Source organism: Bemisia tabaci, chromosome 1 (genome assembly GCF_918797505.1).
Source record: "Bemisia tabaci chromosome 1, PGI_BMITA_v3".
NCBI lineage: Eukaryota > Metazoa > Arthropoda > Insecta > Hemiptera > Aleyrodidae > Bemisia > Bemisia tabaci.
In genome coordinates, this window is record NC_092793.1 from 28666233 (window position 1) to 28689319 (window position 23087).

The 23087-nt window shown below is 37.2% G+C and overlaps 1 protein-coding gene across 3 annotated transcripts in view; it reads right to left on the reverse strand.

Annotated features, from left to right (window-relative positions):
• The window catches only part of BuGZ (Bub3 interacting GLEBS and Zinc finger domain protein), a 32400-nt gene extending 10778 nt beyond the window's left edge, over positions 1-21622 (reverse strand). Inside the window, exons 1-11 of one of the 3 annotated variants that reach the window (XR_011899714.1) lie at positions 21415-21622; positions 19689-19815; positions 18942-19068; positions 16502-16697; positions 15577-15682; positions 14466-14563; positions 11475-11595; positions 10547-10729; positions 8833-9064; positions 6300-7804; positions 2670-2763 (exon numbers count right to left, since the gene is read on the reverse strand). Coding sequence is in view for 1 of the 3 variants with exons in the window: in XM_072299423.1 (XP_072155524.1) it covers positions 7680-7804; positions 8833-9064; positions 10547-10729; positions 11475-11595; positions 14466-14563; positions 15577-15682; positions 16502-16697; positions 18942-19068; positions 19689-19815; positions 21415-21455 (1356 nt within the window). In the remaining 2 variants the exon portion in view is untranslated. Of the gene's footprint in view, positions 1-981; positions 7805-8832; positions 9065-10546; positions 10730-11474; positions 11596-14465; positions 14564-15576; positions 15683-16501; positions 16698-18941; positions 19069-19688; positions 19816-21414 lie in introns of those variants that run through there. The other 2 variants (XR_011899713.1, XM_072299423.1) reach the window with 2 other exon arrangements.
• Between the last annotated feature and the right edge of the window lie 1465 nt (positions 21623-23087).

Sequence of the window (23087 nt, forward strand, 5' to 3'; positions counted from 1 at the left end):
TTGGAATACTAAGTACTGCAGACTATAGTGTGGACCCAGCACTATTATAACACCTTGTCACTTACAGTTTGGGCCACATTTTTAGTGCTTCTTACTTTCGAGAACATATATATATCAAAATATAAGTATATTTTAATATACTTTAAAGTCTGAAACTAAAGGGTTTAATAAAAGTAAAGTGCAGCGCAGTAAATAATGGCAACACTGTAGGCCCAGCACCTGGGGGTTGTCCAGTGCACTCACACTCAGTCTAAAATACACAGTTATGACACCTTGAAACTCTCGTCTTCCTCTTCCATCCCAAATTCCCGGGCCCTCATGAAGACCATAACAATGAGGAAACTGTCATGAATATTAAACCCTGAAATCGCTTGTACAGTTACCATTATTGTGCTTCATATGTGACAATCGTTAAAATGACATTAAAAAAAGTCTTTGGTATCTTTCCTATACAGGATACACCTTTGGTACTTACGAGGGGAAACCCCCAAAAAACCGGAATTTTTCTACAACTAGGTAACAGTTTAATTTCTTCGGGTTCAACCGCTAGGAGGTATATCTAGGAGCTATGAAGAATTGCTTGGCCAGATTACCATGTTTCAATTCGTTTATGCAAGAATAATTAGCAGGAGCACTTGGCACTCAAATTTTTTGCTCTCTCTCAGTTATCGCTTATAACCCTTGAAGTGTTGCTTATGAAGGACATGCTTTATTAAAACCTTAGCAACTCTTCATAGCTCCTACTTCCTGATGACAAAACTCTGAAATTTGCACCTCTTGCCAAGTTACAACACAATTCTGGTTTTTTATTGGGCCCCTCCTTGTAACCTTTAAAACTGCTTCTGCTCAAAGACATTGAATTTGGCTCTTTTTGAGTATGGAATTGTGTTCTTTCTCAGATAGTGTACTTCAAAAATCAGTAATTACTTCCGTGTTAAAAGTGGTAAAGGCTAAAGTGAGGGAAAAGAAATGAGTCAGTAGTAAAACTGAGAAACAATCTTTATTCAGTAAATGAAGAGAATTGTTGATAGATGCTAAAAAATCTTTGACAAACAGCGATTAAAACTGAGAAAACAAATATTACAAAAACTGCGAGGTGCTAGGTGAATAAGAAAATATATGCGGACTCAACTCGGAGAGTATCTAAAAACAAATTGCATTTCATGGAGTTTTTCAGCGTTATGAAAACTGGTAAAAATTCGAAGTTTTTTCACTTGATTTTGTTTCCTCCCCAGCAAAAAATAAGATTTTAAGTTTGAAAAATATTCAGGGCAAATGCGCCATTTGAGGTACTGCTATACTGCAGGCAAAGAAAAAAGGGATGGAACTAAACATTATACGATGTCAGTATGAATCGCCTGTGCCTACATGGCAAGGGGGACTTGAGTCCAACAGCACTGCTGTGAAAATACTTTCGCCAATACCAGTGTAGGTGCGCAGGGGACATTTAGTCCAACAGTTCAGCTGTGACAAAAAAGTCACCTGTAACTCAGTTACAAGGGACATCGCAGTGTAAGGAGGAATCTTTCATATTTACAGTGAACATTTATCTAAGCGCTTTGTTTACCGTTAACCAATGAAGGGAAGGAAAAAATGTGACCATTCCCAGCTTTCATTTTGGGCATAGTTTTTCAAAAGATTCAGATTTTTAGGTCAATGGTCTAGTTGTGATTATGAGAGTTCCAAATTAAACTTTTTCGGAAAATGGAATACTTATTGTACTGGAGGAACTCAAAAGTTTGCTATGAATTCAATCTTAAGGCAATGATATTAATTTTTGTCTACGCTATGAAATGTGTGAACATATCACAGTTCCAGAGTTTCAAGACGTCCTCTAACATTTCACTCCTCTCCAGGAAAACAGTTGCACAAGTTTTCACGAACATATTTGTCATTTCTCCTTCCACTTAGAGGGAATAAACTAGTAAAAATTCTCTGGAAAATCCTTTCGTTAACTTCTATTTATTTGCACCCCCCAGCACTCTTTAGAGAAAGGAACTTCATGATATTGGTCTTCAACAGGGTGTGATAAGACTGGAGACAAGACTGCGAAGTAAGTGATGGCATTGGGAACTTGGGTTATCATCAAAATAATACCTGCTCTTCTCTGTCAAATAAAGACACTTTTGGGAAGTAACTCTCCTATAACTTTTCAGAAGGATTCTAATGATTTAGACTAATAGAAAAGCTTTTTCTGCATGAACTGAATTTTGAATGCTAAAACCTGCTGTCATTTAATTAAATCAAATGTACCTATCTCATCAGTGAAAATAAAACCAAGTAGTACAAGGCATAAAATTAAGTAATCCACAAACATCAGGGCAAAATTAGACAAGCTTGTCTGTAGGCTGAAAATATTACAGCGGAAGAATTGCAGGATTCTGAAGATATTTTACAACAGACTTCTGGAGGAGCTAGAGAATAAAGATGAGAATATGAAGTTTTTCCTCGTTACTGGGCGTGTCCAACAGCTTATACTGTGATTCACACTGGAGAGTGTATCAATATCAAATTAAAAGTAGCGTGCTTGGCTCATGTAAGTAAACGTAGACAAATTGTAAAAAAGAAAACTAATTAATGATACCCCAACAGCCATTAGAATCAATTTTAATGGTGAATAAACAACAGAAAAATAGAAGTAATCATGTAAATGTTCAAGGATTATTTACCTCGATGAAAGAAGCCGTGGGGTTTTGCGAGGGCATGACTAACTCAAAATCAATTTACTATCAAACGCTAGTTATTGTTAGCTGGTACAATAACCTGAGACAAAAATGAAAGTCAGTTAGTATGTTCTGTAAGATTATCAATTTATTACAACTTGATTTAACATTAGAATAAAGAGCAATGATCAGACATGATTGGCATCTTTTAAATAACTAATAGCTAAGAATGACTTTAACTTGGACTATAATGCCAATACGTTTCTTGGAAGAGATGGAAATCTGGAGTAAGGTCAATTGAGAGAATCACAGATTTTGAAGGGTATTTCAGGTCGAGTTAAGAATAAAAAATGACTGCCATAAATGTTGCTAAAACTACCCCCGCTGTAGCTACCTCCCTTTTTTAAAAAGCATTTGTAGACATTTTTGTATTTTCGTAGACATCATGAAGTTTTTGCACCCTGTCACTTAAAAATAAAGAACAACGGATGCAAAATTTTAGAAATCTTAGCCATTTCTGTGGACTCTTTAACAGTATCTCTTCCAAAAGAGTGGGCGGTAACCTATTTTAAATGTTCGATTACAAAATAAAAAAACTGCTTACTAGGAGAAGGGCGCAGATTTTCAAACATTGTGTATGAGGTAGGTATAAGGAATGAGATATTTCGGGGACTGTATGACCTAAAATAATTTATTTCTGAGTTGAATTTAATAAATTTATCTGCTTCGTTACTTTTATGATATTTATGACTTTTGAAAAGTTGATTAAAATTCTTAAAATCGTGTAACAAATACATATGGGTTGAAAATACTTGAACTCCAAAGAGATGCTTCCTTGACCTTTACAACTGCTAACACTCAGAGTTAAAAAGTTCATGACAGAGATTCTGAGTTAAAATATGACAAATCTCAGGCAAGTCCAAACGTCAAGTTTCCCAATTCTTTTTAGTTATAGACAGCCAAATTTGGAATGCCTTCAAAAATTAGCTTGCAGTTGACAAAAAAGAGAGCAATGAAAAATGGTTACATCTGAGGTGAACTGGCGCTTCTTCTGCAGAGAGCATTCGTACTAGGGCATCCATTGAATTGGAAATGGGAATCATTTCTTGATATTTACAACAATGAGGTCTTCCATAAAAAGTTGTTATGGAAGAAAACTTCAATTACAGCAATTATTGACCGATTACCTAAGGTTTTGTGGAAATAACGGAGCAACAATGATGTGAGGATTTCCTATTTTTCAATCTTAATTCATCGGAATACTTCTCCCACAAAAACTCCAAAACCAGGCACAAACCATAAAAATTCCTTTAAATTTAGCAAATATGTTAAATTAAAAAAAGAGAAAACAAAGTTCTTCACACCGGGGGGGGGGGGGGGGGGCGATGTGATGAAAAATAAAAACGGCTGGATCTGATCCTGATTGTACAACAATAAGAAGTATAACTGATGGATGAAAAATAGAAGCACAGTTTTAACCCGAAAATTACATATTGACATTTAGTAGAAACATTCAAGATAAAATTTAGTGGATGGACTTTGAAGGGTTCGGAGGACAAGGCGCATAAGTGCAGTTTTCAAGAAATACGTGTTTAAAGCTTCTAATTACATGGAGCCTTAGGGCAGGAAAGAAGTTTAAACTCACTATTTGATGCTTTAAAATTAGATTTTAATTATGAATTTTCACAGATTATACATTCAAACTAGTTTTAGTTGAGTTCCTGAATATCTCAACTTTATCAAAAACTACACTTATGCGCCTTGTCCACCAAGCCCCGCATTTAATGGTTGGAAAAAAAGGGGGAAAAAAAAAAAAAAACCCAGTACTTACTCTTAAGTGAAAAGCATGGTGTACCTGCAATCTTAATTTTATTCATTGCTAATAGATAATTTTGAGGATGTGAAATTGAAGAAAAAGCTGCAGTTGCTCCATAGAGCAATAAGAGCTTCCACAATGGAGATTATTGAATCTCAGGCTTTGAAATGAGTAATTAGCTTCTTGGAATGAATGAATGGGTGAGAGAGAGAAAGCAAGGAGGGGGGAGTGCATCAGTGTTTTATTTGATTTGATTATTTATTATTTCATCCACCTAACACATTCAGTAGTCAAGTAATATTTTAATACTTCCGGTGGAAGCAATATTCTTTTCATGTTCTATAATGACTTTGATTAGAACTACGAACTTAATTTGGAAAATTATACGACTGAAGGAACCGAAAAGCATAGTTCAGTTTTGATTCTTAGCCTTTGTTGGACTGGAGGCTGAAAATTTCTGTGGAACTATACAACATTCTTATAGAAGGGCAAGATACTCCCTCTAATTTCCCTGAAAGATCATTTCAAGAAAAAACAATATGTAATTCTTTTCCACCATTATTATTAGATATTTACTGAATAGTATTTTAGAAAATTGGCACTATTGACATTAGAATTTGGAGAAATTCTGATGCGTAGAGATGTGGAATTTTTTCTTTGAAATCAGTAGAAAAAAATATCTGAGGCGCATTGAAGTGGAAAAATGCCTGAATCATTTGTACAGTTCCAGGCAGGGTTTCACCATGTAAAAAACGAAAATGTACAGCAGCCTGCAGTTAGTTGATGTCATTTATGCTGAAAGACTACTGCAGCATTAAACTTGCAGAATGAAAAATTGTACTAGAGGAACACAAGGAAAAATCGCGCTTCAGCAAAGTAGCCACAAAAAATTTTTTGGGTTGGTTTCATGAGTTGAAATTTGACATTATGCTTCATCAAGAGTTACTATAGACTCTTAGATCTGAGTCTTCTCTGGCACAATTTTTTAACCTTCTGAGTGGTTTTTTGTGTCTCCTGAATACTTTAATTTTTAGGAGAGGGTGAGTTTTTAATTCTGATTCAAATATGGTCTACTATGCACACTCTTCCTTGATTTTAAGAATGGATTTTGAAATAAGTAGTGATGTTTGCAAACATTTTTCCAGACGCCGGACGGACATACTTTTTTCAAGTTTGGTGTTTTTCGCTGTAAGCTTCATTGGACACCTGGAGATGATGGAATTTCTATTTTTTTCAACTTTCTTTTTTCCTTCCTTTTTTAAGGGGAGGTGGGGGAGGGAGGGTGGCGACAACAGAGCATTCCCTACCCACAAGGATTACAAAAAAGTAAAAAAAAAAAAAAAAAAACATTGTTGAGATTGTAGCACTTTTTAGTCGTATTTTGTTCAAAACAACAAAATGTTTCCGTTTTTTTCTTGTTTTTTTTCTACGCAATTCTGAACAACCAATGAGAGAGCAACTTCCAATTTTAGGTTAGAAAACAGCTTTGCTTTTTTGAACAACATAAAAACGACTTGCTTTGAGCGCGTTGCAAGTGTTGTACAACAATGTTGCTGTAGGAGTTCCCGATTTTTGCGCGCAAAAATAAGCCCCGCCCTCACAACACAAAACAACTTTGAACAAGATGCAATTGCTGCTTGTTTTCACAACATGTTGCGAGTGTTGTCTCTGAACAAAATACGACTCTGGTATCACTAATGACTGCATAGTGCAGGACAATATTGAAAAAAAAAAAAAAAAATTGAAAAAAAGTGGAAGCTTGAGTAAATCATTAATGGTATGAAACAGATTAGAAGGAAATAAAAATGAAATTGACCAACCATTACAGGCCTAGACTGGCAAACTGGATTGGTTCAACACTGGTGTGTTCGGGATCTGTCTTTTTGGATCATCCTTTGGTTTTCGACACCATGCTTGAAGCTGATAAACAATTTTGGATCAGTATCAGTATTTTAAAAACCAAGAGAGGAATTAAATCAAAGCGGATTCATGCATCATCATCTTAAATCTTGAAATGAGACAGGGACAAAATTCAGACAACTGAATGATTTACAACAGTACTGAATTTAAGTGCTTAATGGTGATTTCTTGTCATTAAATCTGGGTTTGCATTCCCTAACTTTAATAAGATGATCAAAAATCATTTCAAACATTCTCTAACAGATATGATATATACTCAACTGCTACATATGCTGCTCTGAGAAGGGGCCGCTAGTAGTATTTTAGTAACAAAAAATTAGTCACAGATCCATAAATGGGTGCTTTTACAGTCCAGCCTCTGTCTCCCTTCCCCTGCCGTTATAATGAAGATTAAAGCCCAACTGCGTAATTGACAGGTAAATCAGGAAGTGATTTAGAAAAAAAACCTTAGCGACTGGAATTACAAAATTAGTTAGAAATAGATGATAAAACAGATTAAATAAATGACTCAACGGTAAAAGTAATCCGGCTACCTCAGCAGCGTGGTTCCCTATGCTTAGCTTCTGATTTTTTTTAACCAAACAAACAAGTAAAGGAAGTGCTGAAAAGAACAAAAACTCAACCGAAAGCATAAAGACCAACCAGCAACTAAAAAAATTAGAGAAAATGTTATTGATTTGTTCAGTACCTTACTTCAACAGCTTTACTGTATTTTTTACCCTGTTCATTACATAGATTGAGCTGGAGTTATTTTACCTTGTATGAGCCCAAGGAGAGAAAAGAGATTGGTCACGGCAGAATCTATTTGACTATAAACAGAAAGTTAAGCGTTCAAATTATAACATTGGAAAAAAAATAGAGATGGACACTCAAAGTAATGGGTAAGACAAAGCTATAAAGGGTGCTTTCCTGAAACAAGGTAAGGAGAATCAACGGACTGACAGGTTGAAAAAGAAAAAAAATTTAAAAGCAAAAATTGTGTCTGCATAAGGTAAATCTGATGCAGAGAATGAACTTTCAAGTCTGGTTAGCAGCTGATCAGAAATTAATAGACGACTAACTAAATACTAATAGATACATTGAACAACTAAAATAAAATTTACAGGTCTCGGCAATAAATGATAGGGTTTACCACAGAAACTGACACTTGCAGTCAAGTTCACAGGTACAACTGCCTCAAAATTAACAGTTAGAAAGAACTTACAGCTATGAAATGATTCCCTCCTGGACAATTATTGTTCTGGCGGAAAGATAAGCCAAAGTCCCCCCAGCAAACCTGATCATCTGAAGCGCGGCGGCATCATTGGAGCCAACATAGGGGGTCCAGGGAACGCCATCGGGCCAGCTGCTGAGTAGGCAGGATGCATCATTGGAGGACCCACAAGTCCCGGAACCAAGCGATGACCTAGAATAAAGAGCAAATAGGAATTGATCACAGTAATACTGTGCACAAATTACCACAATAAGGTTAGCTGGTAAGCCAAAAATTAGTGCTTCCCTTTTTTCTGCCTTATAAGTATTCGTATGTGCTGGCAACATATCAATAAGCCAATTATTTTTGTCAACCAGAACTCAAATTCTAGAAGTCTGATTGTTGAAATTTTGTGTTTGTTAACTGGACAGAGAAAGACTAAGGAGGAATGGAGCTATGCAATTGGTTGATTTTGACAGTGATCATCTTTGATGTACTTATGTCTGGTGGATTTGATGATAAAGGGTCAAACTCAATGACCGACTTTAGCTTCTCTTCGATTCCTCGCAATATAGGAACAACAAAGAGGTTGACTGACAAAGCCCACAACATACATACCTCCTCAGTCTTATCTTCTCTGGCAACAAACACAAAATTTAAATGATGACGCTGCAAAATTTGCACAAAACAAAAGAAGCTGTTTCAAGGGTTTAAGTTTATGGGCTAGCAAACATTGCCTAAGACTTCTTTGTTGCATTTTATCTTTTAACTTAGATATTTATTTGTCTATATATATGAGCATGGTGTGGTGAAAAACATCCTACTATTTCTGATTCAACATGATGCCTCATTTGAGTACCTGATGAAGTGATAAACTTGAGGTTCAAACTTGTGTTATAACTGCGCTTATGAATCTCGTTGTTGTGCTACTAGGGCACTTTGTTTCATTTCCACCAATAAGGCTGCAGCTGTTAGGAATGGCCTGTTGTATTGGAAATGCCAGAGCTCCAATTCTGTACATTTTTACCATATGTGTATCACGGCAACAATTTAGTTCCACCAACAGTGAAAATTCTTATAGGAGCTACTGATTGCAATTAATGTTTATCGGGAGTGTTCTGAAGCTTATCAAGGACCGATAGCACAATCTTAGCTTGAGCAGATCATAAAATCAGTTAATGCATAGAAATCAGAAAACGCAAACTTCCTGCCGCCTTAAGTTAAAAAAAAGGGAAATTTACCAGGATGAGGAACCATGCCCATTGGAGGAGCGGGAGGTCTAGGCATCATCATGGCTGGCTGCCCGAGTGACATCATTGGTCGTCCCATTGGAGCCATCAACGTCAGTCCTGAGCTTACAGGAGGCACCATTGAACCCACACTGATAGGCATATTTGGCATAGAAACTGGGATATGAGGTGTAGGGAATCTTTGCAGCATGAGCGGAGGCCCATTTCGCCTGTCGTCAATATTCTGAAAACCAAAAGTAAATCAATACTTCACAAACCATTCATACGTTTGTTTTATTCTACAAGGACCGCTTTTCTATGGAGGAAAATGATAAATGAACACCTGGAAAATAGGACTGTACTTGGTGATGAGGAGCCGTCATTTCTGGCTCATACATAAGAGTACCTACCTGCATGGGAAAACTAATGGCACAAAAGTTGTCGCTAAAATTGGGCAGAAATAGCGGTTCCTTGTAGCAAAATGATGTCTAAATGAACTGAATTTTAATTCTTATCAGAACTAATTGGAGATATTATCAAAATCTGATTAGATGGCAGCCTAGAAAAAGTCATTGTAGAATGAAAAATTTTGAGATTGCCAAAAAATGAATTGAAATGCGAGCTAGAAAATCAGAATAATGATATCATGATCAACGAGGGGAGGGAAGAATGTGTTGTAGACCAGGTAAGGGATCTGAGGTTTAGCATTGCAGTCTTGAGCTAAGCTCTCAGCTTACCTCTGGATTTTCTAACTGGTTATTGCTAAGATCTTCATTTTTAGAGAAAATTTACCATTAAGAATATTTTTCTTCAGCCCTTTGGCGTAACAATTCAAAAGACTATTGTCCCAGTGTGCGAAAGCCTTCCTTCCTTCCAAAATTAACGACAACAATCATGTTCCCCACATAGTGTAATGTACCTTGAACTCCAGTTATCACATGCGTGTAAAGTTAATCGAACCTCCAACGCAATGTTAACAATGCTAACAAAAAATTCTTGTTACTAATTATTAGGTAGGTAACCTCACTGCAACTATGCATCTTCCTAGCCCACTACAGAGGAAACCGAGGATGTGACTGAAAACTGGCGGTAATATAAATTGCGGCGCAGCATGGCTCTTTCGACTTTACATTGTCTTACATATACCCATATTACTTCATTTTTCACAACACCCGAGGATGGAACTTATTCTGAAGTGGCCACAGAATAATGAAATTTGGATTACAAACATTTGGAGAGTTGTGGTAAAAAGTTGATGCAATGCATTAAATGCATTTAAGAAGTCTTCATAAGAGTAATTTTCACTATTTCAAAAATTTTAGGACTATTGGTGTTCTTTTTTTTTTTTTTTTTTTTTTTTTTTAAACCAGAAACAATAAGAAACAAAAATTTTCTGGAAAATCTCTCTTAAACTGAATTGACTCATTTAATTCATGGACTATTGAGAATTAGAGAAAATCCTTCCTTCCCAGTTTTTGCAGGATTCTAGAGGAAAATTCCTAATTCTTCAGATTAAAATGTTCCAAAAATTGCCTGAGGCTTATGAAAATACCAGACTGTGCAAGACAATGGTCGGAAGTTGAGTGAAGAGGCAATATTGCTTTCTAAATTTTCCTTGCCTATGAAAGAATGTTGTGTAACGCAACTTTGCACACTCTGGCTACTTCTCTGTTCCTGGAGCATCTTTGTCAAAGTCAAATTTACAGGATGTGAAAAAAGTACTTACATGTTTTGTGTCAGGCTGCTGATGTTGGTGCATATTGAGTTGCTGTGGTTGTTGTGGCGAGGAGGACGAGGTTGAATTCAGAGTCTGCTGAGGTGGGGTGGCAGTATTTTCGTTGTGCACAGGCGTTAGAACAGGCTCAGGTATTTTTGACCTATATTTCGGCAGTTTTGCTCTTATTTCCTCCTGAAAACATTTAAATAGTATAAATTTAATTAGGATTTGACAATTAAAAGAGACATAAGAGGGAGAAAAGGCTCCAATCATTTCCACTACTTACAAGCATGAGAGTCAAAATTGTTTGAACTTCATTAATAACTCGGACTACATTGATAAGAAATTTTTTTTGTTTAAGAGGACATGCAAAAAAATTGACCAAAGTCAACAGCAAATACTCTAAAAAATGTACTCCATTTCATTTTGGACAAAAGTTTCACTTGTTGTTAATCTTAGAATGATGCAATTTACATGTTGTTCAAAGAAAATTACAAATCCATAGGGAGGAAAAAAGATAACTTTGAGCCATAGGCACACCTGGATTTGGTTTGAACTTGGGTATCTCAGCTGAGATATTTAGAGCAGGCATCGCAAAAACTTAGGATCATGAAAGTCCAACGAGTTGACCACATACTGTTACCCGTCTTCAGTTTCTAAGCAGAAATACAGAGAACTCTGAAAACACTGTAGCTCTAATGGTGAGACAGCAAAACTCCGATTCACTGCATTTAGGTATGGTGAAATCTCCATTCAATGGATTTTAAGGCTAACAAACAAATCCATTAAATTGTTGAGTTCATAAATCTGAATCTATGGATTCCCAAAAAAAACTGAGTCATTCAATTTATAAAATAATTTGACTTACAAATCTAGCGCCAAAATAATATTCTGTTCAAGTGTGGAGCTCGGAATGAAACAAAGTAAGACAACTTACCAGGGAAATATCTTCTTGGGGGTGAATTATCTTACTAGTTGAGCTAACTGTGTTTATCAAGGGTATTTTTGCAGGTTCTTCAGAGGAATTAGTTTGCCCACCTTCAGGATCGCCGCTCCCACTAAGATACAAAAGTAGAGAAATACAAGGATGAGAAAATACTTTATTTTAGCAGAAATTAGAGTACGTCAAAGATCCATGTGACAGTTGTTGCAGGGATTTACAGCATGTTATGGATTTACTAACAGCTTCAAAATTGAATTTGTCCGCAATGTCATGGACCCCTGACACTACGTGTGGATCCACAGCATATTATCTGTCTACAATAGGCTAGAAAGGACACAATTTTTTTAAATTGAAAAACATGATTAGTCTAACCTGACCTACATTACTTTGTCATCAGCTTGAAGTTCATAGCCCCTGTGAGATAGACACTTGATGTTCCTCTGCTCATAACTAAATAATGCCAGTCAGTGATGTAGATGCTAAGTTGCCAATCACCTGAAATCTTTTACAACAGCCATGTACAAAGCAGGTTTGGTATGCTCTTTACCCGTGATTACATTACTTCATTTTCCCGCCAGACGCGCAGGAATCTTTATAAAGCAATAAACCGTCATAAACACTTGAGATTAAAAAAAGCTTGCATTTAGGCTTAAATGTTAATGGTTCACTACTTTAAAAAAATCATTAACGTCTCATTAGAGAGGGAAAATTATGAACATTCAAATTGAAGTTCAATATATTTTTTCAAAAGTTTTTTGGATTTAAACTGAAGACAGGCTGCATTGCAGGTTACATCCTGCAAACATAGTATCAAAATTCAGGAGTTTATGTCATTGTTATGAATTTTTCTTAAGAATTATGCAAAAAATAAAACTGTTGGATCAAACACTGTATACAATATTCATTTTGAAAAGTAAAATTTTTTATATTAGGGGTGAGAAAATGCTCTTTTCATTTACATTGGACACTGTAAACAAGATCACTGATTTCCATATAATTTGACACATCATCATCATCATCATCATCATACAAACAATGTTCAGTCAATGCAAACTAAACATTTTTTCAACTTGCTTAACATGTCTAGTCTTTGGCTTCTGAGGTTTACTTTGTATAGACTATGTATATGGTAAAAACACATTAAAATGATATGAAAATAAGCGGGTCGGTCATAAGCTTCCGCATCCAATTGAATCAGCATTTAACCTCCCCTAAAGTAGGTATTTTACTTCAAACAGTGAAAATGTTCAAAGTTTAAGATCTGTTTGTTTTATTTCTTGAATGATCCTTTAAGAAAATTTAATCACTTTAACATACATTTTTTAGTTTTGATCTTGTTTACAAAACGCAACCCGCAAAGCAGCATGTCTGCATATTTCGCCTGGAAGAAATTTCAAACTACATATAGGTACCTTATTTTAATTTGGCAGGTCAAAATATTACCTGTCTTGCAACAGGGTACAGTTACACTTCTTTGAACCTAGTTAAGTTGCATCTGACCTAAAAAGGCGGTAAAATGCACGTTTCTTCTAACAGGACTACAACACGAGAGAGTGCAATTTAGTCAGAGGGCTTAGCCTCTTTGACGGATTTCTTCTCAAATCTCCTCAGATAATACACCGAAACTGAGGCACCCCTTCCATACTCATTCTCATCCTTTAAATTGGTAAAGGGCTGAGGACATTTGCTTTATGGATAACTTTTTTTTTTTTTTTTTACAAAACGTCATGATTTATATACCAAATTTAATTTAAAGGACTACGTGCAAAATGGGCCATTTGGGGCTCGGGGCGGATACTTTTGAGACTTGCCCTATTCATTCACCTAACAATGCCCCATCTTTTCCCAAAGTTTCAAGCCCCCAAAAATTTTGGGGAGACGCAGCGGGGGGTCAAAGTTAAAAACCGGCAAAATTTTCGCGAATTTTTTTACTCAAAAACCAAGAAGTTTTGGAAAACGCGGTTTAAACGAGCGTATTCAGCGTGACGAGAGCTTTCAGAAAATGTATAACATCATAGGGTTTTGTCAACTTCAGCTCGAGTTATCGCCTCCGAAGCGCTGGAACGCTCAAAAAAGACCCCTTATTTTTTCACGTTTGGGCCGATTTAAAAAAAAGCCATTTTTTTATTTTGATGAAAAACTGATATGTTGTTCCTGACTCTCTGTAGCCCCTCTGGCTCTTTACCGCATGCTGGGGAAATGTTTTGGTCGCGAGTTATAAGAGCGGAAAGGAGTGAAGGTCGGGAAAATCGGCTATTTTAAACTGCGCGCGGCGACGGATCAGGAGACATGTGGCAACAATGCGAGGTCGGCAGAGAAGTGTGATTCGCCGAACTGAGTGGGAGGGGACGTTTTCCCTCCGATCAACGCCGCGCGCGCAGTTTAAAATAGCCGATTTTTCCGACCTTCGCTCCTTTCCGCTCTCATAACTCGCGACCAAAACATTTCCCCAGCATGCGGTAAAGAGCCAGAGGGGCTACAGAGAGTCAGGAACAACATATCAGTTTTTCATCAAAATAAAAAAATGGCTTTTTTTTAAATCGGCCCAAACGTGAAAAAAAAAGGGGTCTTTTTTGAGCGTTCCAGCGTTTCGGAGGCGATAACTCGAGCTGAAGTTGACAAAACCCTATGATGTTATACATTTTCTGAAAGCTCTCGTCACGCTGAATACGCTCGTTTAAACCGCGTTTTCCAAAACTTCTTGGTTTTCGAGGAATAACTTCGCGAAAATTTTGCCTGTTTTTAACTTTGACCCCCCGCCGCGTCTCCCCAAAATTTTTGGGGGGCTTGAAACTTTGGGAAAAGATGAGGCATTGTTAGGTGAATGAATAGGGCAAGTTTCAAAGGTATCCGCCCCGAGCCCCAAATGGCCCGTTTTGCACGTAGTCCTTTTCCGCAGGGCCTCTTATACTACTTTCTTCAAGTAAAGCCCCAACTTCTGAGAAAATTAAAGTCCACGAATAAGAAGACAAGAAAAAAACAAACCTGTAAGCCGGAAACATTGGTTTTATAGGTCCTATGGGCGCATTGCTAGTGATGGGCTTAAAATCGGTTCCAACAGGTGATGATGATGCTGTTGAAGCCTGAAATAATCAAAATATATCATTGAATGTTACCATAAAACTAAGTAATGGATGCATTTGTCCCAAACTTTCACAATTACTCAGTCAGCCTGTCACACAGCAATGCTACAATTCTACTTTTAATCTCAGGCTGAGAGGCTGCAATCGAAAAGAAGAATGATCCTGTGAAAGAAAAGCTGACACCATACAAGACGTCATATCAGTGGTCCATCTTTAGACCATTGCAGACATATTATCGAGAATATCGTCCCTACCTCCCCTCCTTGTCCCTCACAATACACTAGAGGGTCTCAGGATAGGAAATATCCTGAGAAAGGCAAGGAGGGGCGCCAGAAGACTATCCCCCAGCCAATTTTTGAAAATTTAACCCTTTAAAGATCCTTGCATCAATTTTAGCGATAAATCGTTTAAAATTCTTAGTTGTTTCGTTCAAAACTTACCAAGAAAACTTTCCATTCAGACTTATTTAATAAAGTTAGGGTAAAGCCTTGAGTAAGGGTTGGAAATTCAACACTCCTTGAGGCTTTCACTGCATTTAGTCGAAAGCATAAACTGTTTCAGTGTAAAACAAAAACGACGTACTTATGTTGAATAAATTATTTGTTTAACATGAATGCTTTAAGATACACAAATAAAATTGGGACTGAATTCAGCAAAAAAGGACGAAGGCACATTTTAATAAAATCACAAAGAAATTTGACTGGCTAAGATTCCTTCAACATACTAAATGCTGTCGCATTTAGATCTTCCAAGCTTGTGTAACACTCACGTGTGTTTGTCTGGAACATTAAACATCAAAAGATATTGTGAGGAGGGCCCCTCAAAAAGCCCACTTCAGTTGGGGAGGTCTTCTCCATACCGTTTTTCAATATCTGTAACCCTTCTCGAGATATTAACAAGTGCCCACACTTTTTGCACACCCTGTATACAATGACTGCATTTATACTTTTTTTATATCATCTGGAAGTAAACATTTATTTTCTTTTTAAAAATTTTAGGTTTTATATACTTACTATTGCAGCAGCACTAGGGAACAGGGGTTTGTTAGGTTGTGGGGGCGGCCCTCCCATTCCTGGTGGTGCCATTGGACCTGCTGGTCCACCTGGCATCATTGGCATACTGTAAATAAAAACCGATACAATATAAATTCAGGAATTCACAGGACAGACAGCAATACAGAAAGGAAATAAAGGAGAGAAATATTCGCACTTTGGAACAAGATTGCATCAGTATTGAAAGATAATGAGTTACCCAGTCTTGTTAGAAACTTGAGAAATAGAGGATGGTAAAAGCACACCATGCCAGTAAAAAGCAGTCAGAGGTTGGTAAAGTTTGCAAACCACATTTACTGCCTTTAAATGCTTCATTGCTTGAAAATAGCTGGATATATTGAAATGTTAAAAGTACATCATTTGTTGACTTAACAGAATTTATGCATAAATTAATCATTTTTCCTTTATCTTACATTTCCTAAAAAATAACGGTAGTTAACAATTTCTAAACTAAGTGAGTAAATGTACTGAAAATAGTTCCAGATGGTTGAAATGATTGTACAAAATGAAGTTGTGACAAATGGTGACGAGAGACACGAGAGCAAACACACAAAATTGATTCTTGTAAAAGAGCAGTCATATATACACCTGGGAGGCAGGAATATTTCAGGAGCCAGGACACGTAAAAAACTAAGAAGTGCAGAGCTAAATTATAAGTCCATTAAATAACTTCAGAAAAAGTAAATGACCTCTTAAAAATTATTTTTGACTATTAGTGATAATGTTGAGCCATTAAACTGGACCTGTTTATTACATTCAGCCTGAATTTAATCAACTGAGCATATACACAGCTTTAGATGTGACTGAGGACACGTTTAAATCAATTTTAAAAAAAACTTGAGATAAAATGATCTTCGCACATAATAAGAGTCTTCAAAATCCTTACCCAGGTCCCATGAAAGGAGGTCCCATTCCCATCATGGGAGGTCCTCCCATTGGAGGTCCAAAAGGAGGCTGCATTGGCATCATCGGCACTTGAGGCATCATTCCTTGACCAGATGCTCCTGACTTGTTGGCTTCTGATGCTTTTTTCTTGTTTGGCGGCTCATCATCGCCACTGTCTGGAGACTGAGATGGTCCACCTGCACAGGTAATGATGAATAGAGTTATAAAGGGAGCTGTACTAGTTTATCTAATAGGTATGTTGCATACAAAAGATACGGATAAGTGAGCAGACTTTCTTGGAGTAACTGCAAAAAAATCACTAAATGCATGGTCAAAAAAGTCTCCTTACCTCACAGTTTGCAATGCTCATATCATACATCTATATTGGAGTACGAGCAAAACTTTCAGACTTACATGTTAATTTAATGGAATTTTTGTGCAATTGAAGAGCTTTCTGGAGAAAGGACACATAGAAAAAAATCGCATTGGAGAAAAATGCATTTGGAGCTTCCATCACTATTCTATGGCCACTGATCGTGACTTACGTTCTCAATCGGGAGTCCAAGCTGCGATGTAAGTTACCATCAGTGGCCAGGAAGTAAGAATGGAAACTTCAAATTCATTTTTCTCAAGTGCAATTTTTTGCTATGTGCCCTTTTTCCGGAAAGCTCCTCAATTTCATCAGTATTAAGTCTATTCATTTATTTGTATCTATTGTGTGCAAGAGACTCACGATTCACATGCATCTATACTATAAGCTCCGAGACCTCCTAATTTTGCGTAACTGGTAACGCTTAGTTCCAGCGTTCTACCGAGCCGATTTTCATGATTTTTGCGGCTATCGACGGGCAATTGTCTGTAGATAAGCCAACTCTTTTCAGATTTTCAAAATATGACCCAGGTTTTTTTATATTACGTGGTAAAGTTGCGAATTCTCCCATTTAAACAATGTAAATTTATACTTTTTGTCATAGTTCGTTTGAGCGTTCTACCGGGCCGATTTCCATGATTTTTGCGTAAATCGACAGGTCATAGGCCCTAGATGAGCCCGCTCTCTTCAGATTTTGGAAATAGGGCCCAGGTTTTTTTAAAATCACGTTATAAAAGTGAGTGAGTTTACAGAATGCTCCGGTACTGCTACCGCTATGCGCGGGAGGATGCGCAGTGGTCGAGGAGGTTGCACAGTAGCTGTGTGGCCTGCGCATCAGCTCTACACTTATCTACACAAGATTCGCGCCAACGTCTTCATGTCGAGCGGTGGCCGAATCGTCTAAGACGTCGAATGCGTCCACCTCGAGCTCGGTGTGGGTTCGATACCTGATTCATGAATTCTTAATTATTACCGGACTATAATTGTTCATTGTTTTACTGCAATATTTCATCAAGCAGTCATTCCAAAACACGTCCTTTTAATTTTAAAGTAATTTTAAGTAAAGTTTAAAATTAAAGTATACCTCATATCGTAATTTTTTAGGGGAAAATAAAACTAACACTGATGGGAGGGTAAAAATAGGGCCGCGAAGCGGCCCATTGATGGCGCGGAGCGCCTTCAGGGGGTTGGGCCGCGTAGCGGCCAGGGGGCGTAGCCCCCTAGTAAACAAATACAGACATCTGTGTTCTACTTACACTCTGCGTCTGTTCTGAGATTAGACTAGGTGCAGGGAAGTAATGACCAACCAGAGGAATGCAGTGGAGATCTCAGCTAGATAATGGAACACCGGATCCATCAAACGTCCAAAAATTAGGTTTGAGATGTAAAAACACAATCCCATTCTAGGAACAATTTGATAACCTTACTTTGTTTCTGAGTCTGTAAAACTTTTTTTTTTGGCTTCAAAGAGCACCAGTCTACAGTTGACTGCGTCCACAGAGCAGGCTTCATCCTAACTATTGATTTACAGTAGAGCAATTAAAATGCTGAGGAGCAATGGATAGCAACATTTGCACATTGATGGTAACTTAATTCCCTCCCAGATAACTGAATAAAAGGACAATGAAAGCCCTCGCAATAGTTGGCTAGCATTGAGCAAAAAAGGAACCAGCGTGATTACAGCGTTTTCAAAGTCGTCCAACATCTTTTTTTCTTTAAAAACTAAATGGACGTACAGTATTAAAATCTACACCATTATTTTCCTTTAAAATTAAAAATTTATTGGTGAAAAGCAAAGACTATTGGCTATTCTAGGAGACTTTTTTAATCATTAATGAAGCAACATTTTAACAGCACTGTAAGTGCGCTGGTTCCTTTTTGCTGAATGCAATCCAGATGATCTACCACAATAACAAACCTGATTTGACTGAAACCTTTATAAAACCCATACTATTTCTATTTATCTCAGAAAACTTGTTAACCTCAGATATAATTTATTTTTAACGTTCATTCTGTAATTAATTATTTCATTAAATGAATTTTAGATGAAAGATAATACAGTCATTCATACTTTGTCTTTGCTTTTCATGCTCTTTTAGATCTTCTGCAGGGATGCCTTCCATTCCATAAATTTCAATCTCAATATTGCATCTGTGAGATAGTGAATTGGGAACTTTGTCAATTGTTTCTTTGTGTACCTGAAAACAAAAAATTAAAAATCTGAAATGAAGCTGGACAGCCAGATATATTAGTAAGATTGATCATCAATGCGTGGGTTTCAGAGCAAACTTTAGTTGAAATTGAAAATTCAGGATCCTGTGAGAAAAACTCTTTATTCCTGACTGAAATTTTTCAAAACATGAATGCTGCTTCCAGTAAAGTAAACATCAGTTGGCACTCCTTAAAGAATCAGAAATATACAGCTCATGGTTTTCAAATCAGCATTGGCCAGTCAGAGGCTGGACGTACTGTTAACTGTTCCTTCAACAATTTAAGTGATCATATACTCAGACTTTGAGGGTCTTCAAACCATTATTCATTTCCCCAAGCTGTATGCAAAAGAGCACTTCTATTCCCCAAGCTGTATGCAAAAGAGCACTTCTAATTCATGGTCATTTTAAACATATTCATGATTTCTTTTTGTAGATAAACTTCAAGTATTAAAAATACATTTTTATAATAAAATTACAAACAAATAATTACTCCTGACGAATGAAACCTTAATACATTAAACCATGGAGAATTTGAACCTCAATGCTAAGAACTGAAAAATAGTACCTTGAAAAACTTGACCTAAGGATATTCAAAAGTAACTTACTTGCATACAATGTATAGAAAGTCCGGGCCCTGTATATAGTTTTTTGTGACAAATGTGACACTTAAAATGTTTAGCCTTTTGGTGTTGGATGAGAATTTTCTCGTCTTCAAACTCACGATTGCAGTACCTAAAGAAACTCAATTAAGGAACATACCACGAAGGCACAACAGAGATCATATCTACTTAAAGGGTACACAGCATGAATCCCTTTAACAATACTTACCTATTTTCCAAAAACTCAAGTTGTGGCTGTTTTTGGCAACCTTATAAGACAATTGTTTTCCTCTCTCAATAAATAATTGTGAATTGACATTTTTGCACTTTTAATTAGAGAAATGTTCCCAGATGTTCGATTGAGTTAGTACCCTATTTGAATACGAAAACTATGACTCAAATAGTCACTACAGAAGGTCTCTTGGATACTGCTGTTAATGGAGGAGTAGGGCAGGGTGCCTTGCTGAGCTCATTTCTCTTAAAAATAGTGATGGACATGTTGACTTGTGCTGTATGCCTGAAAAGCGATTAAACCTAAAGGAATATAAACACTAATACAGCAAAGGCACGTCTTCCAAACTCCAAAAATTTTGAGGATGAACTGCAAAGAATATTGTATACATTTAATCTGAGATCCAAGGAGCATTATATGAAAGTATCTGTAGTTGTGACGAAAAGTATTTTGATCAATGGGAACCATCTTCTTCCTATAGGGCAAAATAGCACATCTGCCCCTGATGGGCTTTGGCCTCCAAAACAACTCCTTGTCTCTCCATGTCTTACTTGTTAGAGTGGAGTTTGATGATAGGGAATCCATAGCTGCGGGGCGATTATTGAAATGATATCGACTGTATGTCGCCGCGTTGTCGTGTCGCGCCATCGACTAAGTGGCTCTTAGTCGATGGCGCGACACGACATAGCGGCAACAAAGAGTCCATATCATTTCAATAATCGCCCCGCTAGTCAAGTAAGCAAAATTTGTAAATTCAACTAGGTACTAAAATAGTACAATTTACATGAGGTTCCGTTCACAATTCGTGACGCAATTTTTTAGTCTTAAAACCAATGGGTATCCAGGTATATTTACTTGAAATTACTTTCGCACCAAAAAAATTCTTCTGACTGCCTTTATAGATCCACCCTGGTCAACGTACTCTGAATCATCAATACGTTATACTTGATTTGTTGTTTTCAGCTTCGGTGAAAAGATTATTTAGTTGACATGAATTTTAAATTGAGTAAAAGAGTACTTCGAAACGGAGAATTATTTATTGATGAATGAGGCCAGAGAGTGAACAAGTCATGCTGACATTACCTTCCTTGCCAGGAAGGCTTTACTTTTCCCCTGTACTCTCAGATATGAGTGCGCCGTGTTAATGTCTCCATGTTACCATTAAAGTCCACGCTGTTTTTTTACGGTATACTGAGACTTTCCAAAAATTCAATCTAGACAGTCTTAAACCAGAGAAAATGAACAACTTATGCAGTATAATCACATTCGTAGACTTTCACACTCAGCTGGCAGCGAAGAACCTAAGTGTACTTTTCTTTTCAGAGAATATGTAACTGAAAAGTAAATTTCGAGATTCAAAATGCAATAAATGGGATTAAATGCTCTCATCACCTCTCATAGTTCTATTTGGTTATAAGAAAATACTAAGTGGCTGCGAATGTGAAAGAAATGAAGTATGTACTTGGGTAGTCAAAATAATAATGGAGGTTAAAAGGATACCAACACCATGGTTTCGCCTGCTTCTTCTTCTTTCGACCCATATTGAATGAATGTAAATTAACAACAAGGGTGAAACAACTGATTAAGAAAACTGAGGGATCGTAGCACTACAATTATACCAATAAATGAGATCAGAAATTATAAATTCAATTCGTCCTAACAGAAACTACTACAAGGAAAGACCAATAGACCGAAGTGGATGCTAACGTCCAGGGCTGCCGATACTCGGACTCACATTTCGCGAATTTTTTACTCACACGCTACTCACCAATCTAAAATTTACTCACTTTGCTACTCACTGATCGCGATTTTACTTACCGTTCTCAATTTTACTCACTTTTTACTCACCATTTCCCAATTTTACTCACATTGACATTGTTTTCACTCACCGATTTCTCACCGTTCCAAATTTTACTCACCGATTACTCACACAAATCGCGCCAAAAATGGAGAATTACTGAGAATTACCCATGGATTTTGCATTACTCACGATTACTCACGGATCGTCGGATTACTCACCAATTACTCATTACTCACGTTTTACTCACCGGTGCTGAAATTACTCACGATGTGAGTAATTACTCACGAATCGGCAGCCCTGCTAACGTCATGGATTGATAAAACTGCGCCGTTAGAGGGGACATTCTCGTAAGCGATGTTGGCCCAGTTGATTCATGGTTGCCTAGGTTGCCTGGGGCTTGGCGGGAAGTTTGAAAGTAAGTGCAGAACTCGACTTTCATGGATCCAGTCGCACCCATTCGTCATCCCCCCTCCCCCCCCCCCCCCCCCCCCCCTTAGGGGTTTGAATTAATTCATCCCCCGAAAGTCGAAGCCTACCAGAGAGGAGGGTTACTAGCTTTCAGAGTAAAGAAATAAGACATCAACTCCGAAATAAATTAAAACAATTTCGATTCTCTTTGACCATGATATACTATTGAAATATATTTTTTTTAAATATTTGTAGGTTTCATCTATCAAATAGGTACATCAAAGCCTTGAGAGTAGATGGGAAATATCAAGCCGTCGTTTGACGTATAAAAAGACTCAAATCGATACATATTGCACCTCGCATTTTTAAAAAAAAATTTCGGTCTAAAATGGCACGAGGCCGTCAATTTTTCTAGCATTATGGGGGAGGGGGGAAAAGTTGACCAGAACCCGACATAATTTTAAGGGAGGATTCAACACTGCCTGGTATGTACCTAACAAGGAGGAGAGGGGCGGTCAAAAATGTAAGAAAAAAAACCCCTGCCGTTGTGACCCATTTAGCACGCCTTGCAAAAATCTTGCATTAAGCTCGTAGAAAAATTTCAACTTTATTGTGTAAAAAAAATCGCGATTAAATTTCGGAAATAATTGCAATAAATTTTCGCAATTTTGACAATGATTTTTTGTGGAGAAAATTGCAATTGTATTGCGTGAATGATTAGAGTAAAATTAGCTTGTTTGGTAGTGTTTGTTTTCCTGCATTTCTGGAAACTACAGAGTGCAAAGAGTTCACAGGAATTTTTCTCGATTTTTTTAAACAATATTAAGCCACAAAAAACGAGCTCAAAGTTTCGTTTGTTGAGCTCCCATTTCAACGCGCGTCGGCGGATCACCAAAAATGGCCGCCGCGGACGCTGCCCGTCGGAAAATGGCCACATAACACTCGTGTTAACTCAGCAGCGTCC